A 14475-nucleotide genomic window follows, 5' to 3' on the forward strand; every position below is an offset into this window, starting at 1 on the left:
AAAAGAAGAGAAGTGAAAGGCATAGGAGAAATGGAAAGATATACCCATCTGAATGCAGAGTTCCAAAGAATAGCAAGGAGAGATAAGACAGCCTTCCTAAGTGATTGATGCAAAAAAATAGAGGAAAATAATAGAATGGGAAAGACTAGAGATCTCTTCAAGAAAATAAGAGATACCAGGGAAACATTTCATGCAAAGATGGGCACAATAAAGGAATGGTATGGACCTAACAGAAGCAGAAGATATTAAGAAGAGGTGGCAATAATACACAGAAGAGCTATACAAAAAGATCTTAATGACCCAGATAACGATGGTGTGATCACTAACCTACAGTCAGACATCCTAGAGTGTGAAGTCAAGTGGGCCTTAGGAAGCATCACTACGAACAAAGCTAGTGGAGGTGATGGAATTCCAGTTGAGATATTTCAAATCCTGAAAAAGGATGCTGTGAAAGTGCTGCACTGAATATGCCAGCAAATTTGGAAAACTCTGCAGTGGCTACAGGACTGGAAGAGGTCAGTTTTCATTCCAATCCCAAAGAAAGGCAGTGCCAAAAATGTTCCAACTACTGCACAGTTGCACTCAACTCACACACTAGCAAAGTAATGCTCAAAATTCTCCAAGCAAGGCTTCAACAGTATGTGAACCGAGAACTTCCAGATGTTCAAGCTAGATTTAGAGAAGGCAGATGGACCAGAAATCAAATTGCCAACATCCGTTGGATCATAGGAAAAGCAAGAGAGTTTCAGAAAAACATCTATTTCTGCTTTATTGACTATGCTAAAGCCTTTGACTGTGTGGATCACAGCAAACTCTGGAAAGTTCTTAAAGAGATGGGAAAACCAGATCCCCTTTACTGCCTCCTGAGAAATCTGTGTGCAGGTTGAGAAACAACAGTTAGAATGGGACATGGAACAACAGACTAGTTCCAAATTGGGAAAGGAGTATGTCAAGGCTGTATATTATCACCCTGCTTATTTAACTTATATGCAGAGTACATCATGTGAAATGCCAGGCTGGATGAACCACAAGCTGGAAACCAGATTGCTGGGAGAAATATCAATAAACACAGACATGCAGAGGATACCACCCTTATGGCAGAAAGTGAAGAGGAACTAAAGAGCCTCTTGATGAAAGTGAAAGAGGAGAGTGAAAAACCTGGCTTATAACTCAACATTCTAAAAACAAAGATCATGGCATCTGGTCCCATCATTTCATGGCAAATAGATGGGGAAATGATGGAAACCGTGACAGATTTTATTTTATTGGGCTCCAAAATCACTGAAGATGGTGACTGCAGCCATGAAATTATAAGATGCTTGCTCCTTGGAAGAAAAACTATGAGTAACCAACCTAGACAGCATATTTAAAAAGCAGAGACATTACTTTGCCACCAAAGATCCGTCTAGTCAAAGCTATGGTTTTTCCAGTACTCCTCTATTCATGTAAGATTTGTACCATAAAAAAGACTGATCACCAAAGAATTGATACTTTTGAACTGTGGTGTCAGAGAAGACTCTTGAGAGTCCCTTGGACTTCAAGGAGATCAAACCTGTCAATCCTAAAGGGAGTCAACCCTGAATAATCATTGGAAGGACTAATGCTGAAGCTCCAATACTTTGGCTGGCTACCTTATGCGAAGAGCTGACTCACTGGAAAAGACCCTGATGCTGTGAAAAATTGAAGGCAAGAAGAGAAGGGGTAACAGAGGATGAGATTGTTGGATGGCATTACCGACTCAATGGGTATGAATTTGAGCAAGCTCTGGGAGATAGTGAAGGACAGGGAAGCCTCGAATGCTGCAGTGCTTAGCATTGCAAAGAGTCCGACAGTCCTGAGTGACTGAACAAAAACAACCAAACTCAATCTGAAGGTTTAAAAAATAGGTTGAGATGCTTCTCAGAATGGCTGGTATCAAAAACTCTACAAACAATAAATGTTGGAGAAGGGGTGGAGAAAGGGTAACCCTCTTACACTGTTGGTGGAAATGGAAACTAGTACAGCCACTATGGAAAACAGTGTGGAGATTCCTTAAAAAACTGGAAATAGAACTGCCATACGACCCAGCAATCCCACTGCTGGGCATACGCACTGAGGAAATCAGAATTGAAAGAGACACGTGTACCCCAGTGTTCATTGCAGCAGTGTTTACAATAGCCAAGACACAGAAGCAATGTAAATGTCCATCGGCAGACGAATGGATAAGAAAGCTGTGGTACATATACACAATGGAATATTACTCAGCCATTAAAAAGAACACATTTGAATCAGTTCTAATGAGGTGGATGAAACTGGAGCCTATTATACAGAATAAAGTAAGTCAGAAAGAAAAACATCAGTACAGTATATTAACACATATATGGAATTTAGAAAGATGGTAACAATGACCCTATATGTGAGACAGCAAAAGAGACACAGATGTAAAGAACAGACTTTTGGACTCTGTGGGAGAAAGCAAAGGTGGGATGATTTGAGAGAATAGCTTTGAAACATGTGTATTACCATATTGTAATAGATCACCAGTCCACACTGGATGCATGAAACAGGGCACTCAAAGCCAGTGCACTGGGACAACCCTGAGGGATGGGATGGGGAAGCAGGTGGGAGGGGGGTTCAGGATGGGGCACACATGTGCACCCGTGGCTGATTCATGTCAATGTGTGGAAAAAACCACCACAATATTGTAATTAGCTTCCAATTAAATAAATTTTTAAAAACTGAATAAAAACATAGGTTGAGAAAATTCTTAGAATCCAGGGAAATGAAGACAAAAGGCAGTAAATAGAGAAACGTTAAGAAAAATTGAATATCAACCAAGGAGGTCACTATATAACTAAAAGGAGTTAGAGAACCAGTAAACAAGGACACTGAGTAAATAAGTTTTTAAATTACACACACACACATCCCAAATCCTGTCTTGGTCTAAAGAATATATGTCACAAGATTGATAGATCTCACTGAAGAATTATCACAATAAATGACAAAATTCTTACACTATGACACTACATAGTTAAGAAATTCTACAGAAATGGAGGTAATATATAATGACCTAATTTCATCTTTAACAAGCTTTCTTAGCCTCAGTACTATTGGCCTTTGGGGGCCATATAATTCCTTATGTGCAGGGGGCTGTCCCATGCATTGTAGAATGTTTAGCAACATCCCTGGCCCAACTAGATGCCAGTAGCACCATCTCCTCTAATTGTGCCAATCAAAATGGTTCCATATATTACCAAATGTTGCTGGGTGGCAAAATTGCCCCAGCTGAGAACCAGGGATCTAGAAAAAATAGATCTTAGAAAAAAATAGGTAATGAAAATGTTGAATTCCTCAACACAGGAGATTAGAAAACAAAGGAATGCCTTCAAAATGCTAGCAGCAAATAATTCCTAACCTGTAATTCCACATTCACTGAAATCAGTAAATCATTTGATTTTACTGCATCCAAAATTTTCAGATGTTCAAGTTCTCAGTAAGTTTGTCACCAAATATTTTTCAGGAATGTAGGGAAATAAACCAATAAAGAGGAAGTCATAAAAATGCAGAAAATGAAATCAAACTCAGGAGAGAGAGAAAAGTATTTCCTAGGACAAAAAGTATAGCACAAGTCCCAAACTGCCCAGCCATGGAGTAGGACTAGAGAACAAATAGTGTATAACTGAGCACAAGCCTGGGTGGATTCAGGATGGCTCCATGGGAAAAAATGGAACTGAGAGGTTTTTTTAAGCACTTAATAATATAACGAGGTGCTTTAGACTTTACAAAGTATGGGGATAACTTAAAAGTATATACCTAGAAAAGTAAGTAAAGTGGAAAGTGAGACAATTATAAACTTAAGAAAAATATCAGCAACATGAGGTTCAGGTATAAGTGATATTTATGTAATTATTTAAACACTACTTAAACAGATTATGACATTGTTATCAGAGAGGATAGGGTAGAAGTGTTCAAGTTTGTGTGTGTGCTCCTTAGAAGTAAATGGATAATATCTAAAACTTAAATTGAGAAAAAGGATTTTTTCAGCATATTATTTAGAAACATGGAAGTAAATACTATGGGGAAAAAAACAGATAAAAGGCTCAGAAGTTATCATGTCTGGGCAGTCAGACATGAGTATACTTGGAAAAATTGAAGCGTTGTATGACAAATTAAATATTTAAAACATAAAATGTCTAAACAATGATAAACATCATCTTTTAAAAACACATTGTATGGAGAAGGAAATGGCAACTCACTCCAGTATTCTTGCCTTGGAAATGCCATGGACAAAGGAGCCTGGTGGGCTATAGTCCAGTGGGGTCACAAAAGAGTGGGACATGACTTAGCAACTAAAACAACAACCAATTCCTTGACTTAGGTCCCTTCCAGGGCTTGGGCAGCTTTCAACCTGCCATAAAAAATACCATAGACTATGTGGATTAAGCAACAGAAACTTATTTCTTACAGTTCTGGAGGCTGGAAGTCTGAGCTCTGGGTGTTAGCAGGTTAGATTCTGATGAGATCTTTCTTCCTGGCTTGCAGATGCCCACCTCAATGTGCCCTCACATGAGAGAGAGAGTAAGTTCTCTGGTGTCTCTTAGGAAGGCAGTAATCTCATGAAGAAGACCCCTCCCTCCTGACGGTATCCAAACCTAATTATACCCCAAAGGCCCAGCTCCAATTTCCATTACATTGAGGGCTAGGGCTTCAGTGTATGATCTTGGGAAGACAACTGAGTCCACAGCACTTGGAAAAAACACTAATTAAAAAATAAATAAATAAAAGTAAACAGAACCATATGATCCAGCAATCCCACTTCTGGTTATATATCCAAAGGAAACAAAATCAGAATCTCAAAGGGGAAAAAAACACATTGTAAATGTTACAAACATTGACAATTTTTGCTATCTTCTTAAGTTTATTTGCTCACTTATTTAGCTACATGCAGACTCTTACCTGTGTCTTAGTTGCAGCATGTGGAATGATGGGATGCCAGGATGAGGGATCTAGTTCCCTGGCTAGGGACTGAACCCAGAGTGCCTGCTTTGGGAGCCTGGAGACTTAGCCAGTGGGTCACCAGGGAAGTCCCTATTTGCTCACTCGTAAGAGGGCAGTTAAGTGATGCTAATATTTTAATATGCATCACACTCTTGTTCGTTAACCTTGTAGGGCTTATTTAAGCATAAGCAAGTTCTGTAGGTTCATATTATTTTGTTTTTATTCAAGTAAAATCTGATAGTTTTAATTATAAAGATAGGAATTTATTACAGATCCATTTTATATTATTTTCATCTATTATAAGCATCATGGAAATGTTTTAGGATGATGTTGAAAATTATTTCTGAGTGGGAGAATGTTATGCTTTCCTTTTTATTCTTATTAAATGTTAAAATAACAATGTTATTTTAAAAGAATCATTTTCATACTAAAAGCCATTTATTATGAAAAAGAAACCATAACTCTACCAACTTTTTTCTACTTAACTGGGATTATATCCTTTAAAATTATAGTAGATGGTCTAATTAAACGATACCAATTTTGAAAGAAAATACTCAGAAAGCATTCAGATAAAATATTAGTTCATTTGAGGAAAGACAATAGTGTTTTTGAAACAACAGTACAGAACTCCAGCAGTTTACAAGGTCACAAAATTTTTGGCATAAGTGAAAATTTTAAAAACTAAAAGCCATCATTTACAAGTCAGACATGCAATAATAATCATAAAACACAATTCTCTTAGTTATAACAAGTTACAATGAACAAGCTCAACTATCAGGAACCTGAAAACACTTGTGACTTAGAAAAATCTGACCCTCCAAAACTTGAGAAACACAATTTCTCTGCTAAATGTGTGATCTCCCATGCAAAATGTTAAGGGCTTATAAAAATCGACAAAAGAGCAACAATAAAAACCACCTAGAGATTCGGAATGTAAAACACTTCAAACTATAAATAGGACAATACTTAACGAACGTGTGCATATGTAAGCTCTTCATGTTAATGAAAGGGTTGGAAATTAATATATTAGAGAATATGATCATTGATCATCTCTTGTCAAGTGAGATTCCTAATTGAACCCCAAACGATTTATAAAGTTAGCATTTCCCGCGGTGTCCATACCAGCTCCTTCACTCATGAGGCTGGGGGACTATAGGTTTGAGAAACTTGAATTCGCCGGACCCAGTACCTTCCATCAGACACACCTCGTACTGGTAGCTCTGGGACAGGGTCCCCGTGCCGCTGACGTCCACCAGATGGCCCGGGAAGTGGCCCTCGACAACCGGGCAGCGACCCGCCGAGGCCGCCCCGCCCCTCCTGCACAGCCGCACCGCCACGAACACCAGCACCGAGAAGAGGAAGAGCGACGACACCGACGCCAAGGCCACCACCAGGTAGACGGTGAGCGGGTCGGCCGGCGCCGCGGCCGCCGCTTCCGCTTCCGGGGCCGGCAGGTAGGGCTGCGAGAAGCCGTCCACCAGCAGCACGTGCAGCGTGACGCTGGCCGACAGCGGCGGCTCGCCGTTGTCCTTGACCAGCACCACCAGCCGCTGCTTGGGCGCGTCGCGCTCGCTCAGCAGCCGCGCCGTGCGCACCTCGCCGTTGTGCGCCCACACGCCGAACAGCCCGGGCTCCGTGGCCTTGAGCAGCTGGTACGACAGCCAGGCGTTCTGGCCCGCGTCGCCGTCCACCGCCACCACCTTGGTCACCAGGTAGCCCGGCTCGGCCGCCCTGGGCACCAGCTCGGTGCAGGGCGCCGAGGCGTTCTGCAGTGGGTAGAGCACGAAGGGCGCGTTGTCGTTGGCGTCCGCCACGAGCACGCGCACCAGCGCCTGGCTGCTGAGAGCGGGCGAGCCGCGGTCGGTGGCGCCCACGCGGAACTCGAAGACTCGCAGGGCTTCGTAGTCCAGGGACGTGAGGGCGAAGAGGTTGCCATTGTCGGGGTTGATGGACACGAGGGAGGCGAGGGGCACGAGCGGGTCGAGGGGCGGCAGCAGCGAGTAGGTGACCTGGGCATTGGCGCCCGCGTCTGTGTCTGTGGCGCTGACGCTGCCGATGTGCAGGGCGGGGCTGTTGTTCTCGCGTACCCACAGGGTGTAGGAGGTCTGGGTGAAGGCGGGGGCGTTGTCGTTGACGTCGGACACCAGCAGGGTTATGTTGTGCTCGGTTTTCAGTCTGGGGGTTCCCATGTCAGTGACCGTGATGGTGATGTTGTACTCGGCTTTTTCTTCTCTGTCCAGTGCGCCTTCTGTTACCAAGGTGTAAAAATTTTCTATCGTGAGCTTCAGTAGGAAGGGGAGATGGTCTTGGATGGAACACATCATTTTTCCATTGTTACCAGAGTCTGAATCTGAAATTCCAAAAACAGCGACCACAGTGTCAGGGGTGTTTTCTGGGATATCATTAATGAGTAGTGATATGGTCAATTCAGGGGCGTTGTCGTTTACATCCATTACTTCTATGGCTACAGTGCATTTTCCTGAAAGACCGCCGCCATCTGAGGCCTCAATTTCCATATGGTAAGATCTAATTTCCTCAAAATCCAACTTTTTTTTTAATCGTATATCCCCTGTGACTGTGTTTACTTCGAAGGCCTGAATGACTGGATTTGAGGATTGGAAAAATGAGTAGGAGAGCTCGCCATGGATCCCAGCATCCAAATCTCGAGCAGAAACAGTGATGACAAGGGAGCCTATAGGGCTGTTTTCTGGGACCTGCACCTGGTAGAGCTGCTGAGCAAATTCAGGGGCGTTGTCATTTATGTCCAGGACTATGATGAGGACCTGGGAAGTCCCGGTCTTGGGCGGTGACCCACCATCCATTGCTGTGAGGGTTAACCTGAGCTCGGGCTGCTCCTCACGGTCCAGCTCTTGGTCCAGCACCAGCTCCGGGTATTTTCTGCCATCGCTGTGATTTCGAGTAAAAAGGTGGAAATGGAAGTTGGAGCTAATTGTGTAGTTCTGTACTGTATTACTACCAACGTCTAAATCTTGAGCTATTTTCAAAGGATATGCAGACCCTAGATGGCTGCTTTCTGATATTTTCAGGAGGATTTCATTTTCCAAGAATTCTGGGGCATGGTCATTTACATCTTGAATCTGTAATTCACCTTGAATAAACTGCACCGGGTTTTTCAGTAACACCTGGAAATGCAGTATACATGGATCCTTGTCACCGCACAAATCTTCTCGGTCCAGTTTTTCTTTTAGTATCAAATTCCCACTCTTCTGCTCGATCTGCAAATGCTGTTTATTCCCCTTGAAAAGAATGCGGGCGCCCCGAGAAACCAGCTCCCCTAAGCCCAACCCCAGATCTTTTGCTAGGTTGGCTACAAATGAGCCGCTGTCCCTCTCTTCTAGACCTGAATACTTAATGATCTGACCGCCTGCCTCCCACAATAATAATAGAATAATAATAGCGGTCACTTGCCTTTTCTGAGTCATTTTGGGTAGCGGTGTCTCCATCGTTCCTGAGTGCAAAAGATGCAGTATTTAATCATAAAGTAATTGTTTTGCGCCAGATCTGCTATCTTGGTTCGGTAATTTTGAGTTACTTCTTGTCATGGACTGACAAGGGGATAGCTGCCTCTCTGAAATCTATCCCCAGCTGTGTAAATACTTCCTTTGTGAGCTACCAGAAACAGACCGGCTTTTATGGAGTCTAGGACTCTGCAGACTGTTTTTTTTTTTTTCACTCTCTTAGCCTGCAGCGCCACCAAGCGTTCTTCTTTACAACTTCAGGGAGTTTTCATTTCAAAGCATGATATAATATCAAAATTGCAGTGAACACACTGTGGGTCATAAAATGTTATGAATTCCTTTCCTCCGCACCTGTAATGCAGTCTTGTCTAGGTAGGTAACAGTAGTTGTGAGAGAAAAATAAGTTATTTATCTAAATCTACATTCATTTTCCCTTTAAAGGTACAAGTTTGGTATGCAAAACTCAGCTCAAGACAAATTTATTTTTCATTTAATAAGTATTTCTCTGTGCAGGAATTATTAAAGCTTCTTGGGATAAAACTGTAAATTAAGCACAAAAAATCTTGCTCTTGCGAAGCTTACATTCTATTACAAAGTTACTAATTTGTTCTATGGTGTTAGAAGAAGTTATACATTTTAAAATCCAGTTTTTACTCCCCAAAAAATTGCAGTGTGCCTGCAACTTCTGGGAAAATGTGACTTTTCAGTCTCTGGGATACACAGACTTTGGACCTTTTTTTCCTTCATAAGTTCACTGTGTACATAGCCCAGTGAGAGGAAATGACTATTTGTTTTATTAGAAACCAATTGTAAGTTCTCAACTCAGGCAATGTCTTTCTGCAAACATGAAGAAGGCAATAAAGCCAAGGAACTCAAAGTATATCTTTCTAGGGAAAGGTTTTGACCTGTCAGCATTAAATAGGGCCCACACCCCTGTATGTTTTATACCCTCTGGGACTATGCAGATGGCTTTACTGAAAAAATCCACTATACCAACTAAAGTCATGTGGTTGGAGAACAGTAGAAGCAGCAACTCCCCCAGAGAAGAATGGAGGAGGAGAGGGTAAATATCTGGTGTAAGTTTCCCCTACACTCACTAATTGGTAATCATCTATGACAAAAGAGCCATGATAGTTCACTTATCTGAACACAGAACACAGCCAAATATAATTTAGTTAAGCCCAGTTGCATTAAGAATAAAAAGAAAATACTCACTCATTTGTCACTCTAGAATAAATTGCCTGACTTTGATGGGAAGTTGAAAAGAGGGACTTCTCATAATATACTACAAACATAACCAAACCAAATATGGGTTAAATTGTGAAAGTAAATTATTTTGTGGCTAACAAAGGTAAATGGTGCATATACATTAGCGAAAGAGAAAAATCTGACTAGTAACCTGCTACTAGTAACTAACTTAGGTCTTGGGAGGGAACACACCTATAGAAGCTTGAGAAATAGGCACAGGACCTTGAAAAAATATAATCTGGATTTTCCTAAAAATACTTTTGAACTTTCAAATTGTTAGACAAAGACAAGGAGATGAAATGTACTCTGAAGCACTTTATATTCTGTAATAGAGTTTAGGGTGAATGAGGGTGTTTTCTGTTTAGAAGGCAAATAAAAGGGTGATATTTAATAACTTTATTTACTGGCAAGGATGCTATATTGTAGTGAGAATATTAGGATTACTTATTCCTTGAAGGTTATTTTAAAAATTCACTATTAGACTGTTAATAACAGTCCAATACAACAGTTAATAACTGTTAATAGCAAATATTTATTAAGCATTTATAATTGTTTTTTAAATTATCATCATATACTTACATGAAATTCAAAAACTGTAATTTAATGTGTTGACACTTTCCTGAAGTCTGTATTGATAGAAAATGTGTATGTACTATTGTGATATATTGAAATGCACATAAATATGACTAGCTATTTAGTATTTAGCCATCTTTAGTATCTGTTTTTAGTTTTTCACACTATAGGAGTTACCCAAAAATGAGACTTACATTGGTGGGTTAAAAAACTATCAAACATATTTAAACATGTCCCTACATGTCACTTGTGATGTCAGCTGTCACTACTAGTTAGAGATGCAATCTTGAGGACTTTGGAATATAAAATTTATAAAAAGGATAGATTATTAAATGTTTTAAAATTATGCAAATAAAATTTTAGTGTTCCCTGGTGGCTCTGTGGTAAAGAATTTGCCTGCCAATGCAGGAGACTCAGGTTTGATTCCCGGGTCAGGAAGATCCTTTGAGAAAGAAATGGCAACCCACTCCAGTATTCTTGCCTGGGAAATCCCATGGACAGAGGAGCCTGGTGGGCTACTGTCCATGGGTTGCAAGGAGTCAGACATGACTTAGTAGCTAAACAGTAAAATAAAATTTTACTTTGCATTCAGACTGTCAATATAGTGGAGACTAATATTTAAATGCTTTTGAACTGTGGTGTTGGAGAAGACTCTTGAGAGTCCCTTGGAGTGCAAGAAGATCCAACCAGTCCATTCTAAAGATCAGTCCTGGGTGTTCATTGGAAGGACTGATGCTAAAGCTGAAACTCCAATACTTTGGCCACCTCATGAGAAGAGTTGACTCACTGGAAGAGACTCGGATGCTGGGAGGGATTGGGGGCAGGAGGAGAAGGGGATGACAGAGGATGAGATGGCTGGATGGCATCACCGACTCGATGGACATGAGTTTGAGTAAACTCCAGGAGTTGGTGATGGACAGGGAGGCCTGGCGTGCTGCGATTCATGGGGTCGCAAAGAGTCGGACACGACTAATCGACTGAACTGAACTGAACTGAATATTTAAAAAACCATAAAGTTAACGCATGAAAAATACAGTGAATACCCACTGTCTGACTCTTTAAAATTTCACAATGAGGAGCAGTAGTAAAACAATCGTGAAACGGACCATCAATAATATGCATCGATAACATGTATCTTTAAGTTAAAATAGATTACCAAACTTATTAAGTAGGGCTTAATGACAGAATAATCCAATACTTAATTGAATAGGGAACTACTCCGAACTGTGGGGTTTTCCTTGATTTCCCTCACAGTGCCCTGGAGAGGGAAGGTGGGGAGAATTGGCTTCAGACACTTGAATTCCCCGGTCCCAGTACTTCTCGTCAGACCCACCTCGTACTGGTAGCTCTGGGACAGGGTCCCCGTGCCGCTGACGTCCACCAGATGGCCCGGGAAGTGGCCCTCGGCCACCGGGCAGCGACCCGCCGAGGCCACCCCGCCCCTCCTGCACAGCCGCACCGCCACGAACACCAGCACCGAGAAGAGGAAGAGCGACGACACCGACGCCAAGGCCACCACCAGGTAGACGGTGAGCGGGTCGGCCGGCGCCGCGGCCGCCGCTTCCGCTTCCGGGGCCGGCAGGTAGGGCTGCGAGAAGCCGTCCACCAGCAGCACGTGCAGCGTGACGCTGGCCGACAGCGGCGGCTCGCCGTTGTCCTTGACCAGCACCACCAGCCGCTGCTTGGGCGCGTCGCGCTCGCTCAGCAGCCGCGCCGTGCGCACCTCGCCGTTGTGCGCCCACACGCCGAACAGCCCGGGCTCCGTGGCCTTGAGCAGCTGGTACGACAGCCAGGCGTTCTGGCCCGCGTCGCCGTCCACCGCCACCACCTTGGTCACCAGGTAGCCCGGCTCGGCCGCCCTGGGCACCAGCTCGGTGCAGGGCGCCGAGGCGTTCTGCAGTGGGTAGAGCACGAAGGGCGCGTTGTCGTTGGCGTCCGCCACGAGCACGCGCACCAGCGCCTGGCTGCTGAGCGCGGGCGAGCCGTGGTCGGTGGCGCCCACGCGGAACTCGAAGGCCCGCAGGGCCTCGTAGTCCAGGGACGTGAGGGCGAAGAGGTTGCCATTGTCGGGGTTGATGGACACGAGGGAGGCGAGGGGCACGAGCGGGTCGGGGGGCGGTAGCAGCGAGTAGGTGACCTGGGCATTGGCGCCCGCGTCTGTGTCTGTGGCGCTGACGCTGCCGATGTGCAGGGCGGGGCTGTTGTTCTCGCGTACCCACAGGGTGTAGGAGGTCTGGGTGAAGGCGGGGGCGTTGTCGTTGACGTCCGACACCAGCACGGTTATGTTGTGCTCGGTTTTCAGTCTGGGGGTTCCCATGTCAGTGACCGTGATTGTGATGTTGTACCCGGCTCTTTCCTCTCTGTCTAGCGGTCTCTCTGTCACCAGACTGTAAAAGGTTTTGAACGTAGGTTTCAAGAGAAAGGGGAGATCATTCTGAATGGAGGAAACCATCTTACCGTTTTCCCCGGAATCTGGATCAGAAACACTGAAAACAGCTACCACAGTCTCTGGGGAGTTTTCTGGGACAGAGCTGATGAGTCTCGACATGGTTAGTTCGGGGGCGTTGTCGTTCACATCCACCACCTCTATAGCTACAGTGCATTTTCCTGAAAGGCCCCCGCCGTCTGTGGCTGCAATCTCCACGTTATAAAATCGAGTTGCCTCGAAATCCAATGCCCTTTTCAGACTAATTTCTCCTGTTATTTCGTCTATTACAAATGGTTGAATAACTTCATCTCCTTGGAATAGAGCATAGGCTACTTTCCCATATGTTCCTGCATCTAAATCTCGGGCAGAGACAGCGACAACTAAGGAGTTTAGGGGGCTGTTCTCTGGAATCTGGACCTCATAGACGGACTGTAAAAATTCTGGGGCATTGTCATTAATGTCCACGACTTCGATGCGGACTGTAGTGGTCCCAGACCTGGGCGGAGCCCCCCCATCCAGCGCGGTGAGGGTTAAACTGAGCTCAGGCTGTTTCTCCCGATCCAGTGCTTTGTCCAGCACCAGCTCTGGGTATTTTCTGCCATCTCCACGATGATGAGTGACAACATGAAAATGGGAGTTGGGGCTGATTGTGTAGTTTTGAACCGTGTTGCTACCTATGTCAAAGTCCTGAGCTATTTTCAAAGGAAACACAGTCCCTGTCTGGACGCTCTCGGGGATTTTTAGGAGCATTTCTCTCTCTAGGAACTCTGGGGAATGGTCATTTATATCTGTGAGCTGTAGATCAGCTTGAATAATCTGTATCGGGTTTTCCAGTAATAGTTGGAAATGCAGTATACAGGGATCAGTTGCCCGGCACAACACTTCCCGGTCTAGTTTTCCATATAGAAGCAAATTCCCGGTCGTTATATCCAGCTGCAGGAGCTGTTTGTTTCCTTTGTAATGGATTCGCGCGCCTCGCCTGGCTAGTTCCCCCACCCTGAGACCCAGGTCTTTTGCCAGGTTGGCCACAAGAGACTCACTTTCTGTTTCTTCTGGCATGGAATACCTAATTTCTTCAGAGCCAGTCTCCCACAAAAACAACAATATAGCAAGAAAGATAACTTGCCTTTTTTGTAGCGTTTTTGCTGGCGCAGTCTCCATTGTCCAGATCCGGTGCAAGAAGGTAATTTCTTCAACTCGATATACAACCAATCCAGATGAGTTAGTTAAATAAAATGGAATTTGATCTGATTGACTTGCGCTGGGACGATGCCCTTCTCAGAGATCTCTGCGCCTAGATCCTATGTAAATTGCTTCCTTCTTTTAGAAAGCACTCGGGGTTGTGATTCCCACTTTAACGGCTTCTGGGACAGTCACAGATCCCTTCATTCATACTCCTAGCTTGCAGCGCCACCAGGCGTCATTATTTACTATTGCATATAGTATTGGCTATTTCATTCCAAGCTTTAACTTGGTATGTATCAGTTTCCTTTTAAGTCAGAAATGCTCCCGATTGATTCTGTATTTCCAGTTTTTAGTTACTGGAAGTTCTGAATAAGCATTTGCTAAGTTAACTTCCAGTTAAAGAATACTTTTCAGAACAAACTAAAATGATGTATCAGTATTCCTCATAAAACACCTTTTGAGTACTCAAACTTTCTCTTGTGGGATTCTTATTTGATTATATTCAAGAAATTAGTAATAATGGTAAGTTTACAATTTTTCAAAATGGTTTTATTTTAAATATACATCAGAAAAGGGAAAAAACCA

General features: G+C 43.5%; 2 protein-coding genes across 2 annotated transcripts; both read right to left on the bottom strand.

The window, feature by feature from the left end:
• Positions 1 to 5541: 5541 nt before the first annotated feature.
• On the bottom strand, positions 5542 to 10696 carry LOC102391898 (protocadherin beta-17). Its single transcript, XM_025292544.3, is given in 2 exon segments — positions 5542 to 6124; positions 6126 to 10696. Coding segments are annotated over 2 exon segments (2394 nt in total). The 5' UTR covers positions 8442 to 10696; the 3' UTR covers positions 5542 to 6046.
• Positions 10697 to 11174: 478 nt separating this feature from the next.
• On the bottom strand, positions 11175 to 14042 carry LOC123466154 (protocadherin beta-5-like). Its single transcript, XM_045166574.1, has one exon. The coding sequence runs from the start codon at positions 13864 to 13866 to the stop codon at positions 11476 to 11478; it is 2391 nt and encodes a 796-aa protein (XP_045022509.1). The 5' UTR covers positions 13867 to 14042; the 3' UTR covers positions 11175 to 11475.
• Positions 14043 to 14475: the final 433 nt, after the last annotated feature.

The sequence above is a fragment of the Bubalus bubalis genome, chromosome 9, assembly GCF_019923935.1.
Source record: "Bubalus bubalis isolate 160015118507 breed Murrah chromosome 9, NDDB_SH_1, whole genome shotgun sequence".
NCBI classification, from domain to species: Eukaryota; Metazoa; Chordata; class Mammalia; order Artiodactyla; family Bovidae; genus Bubalus; species Bubalus bubalis.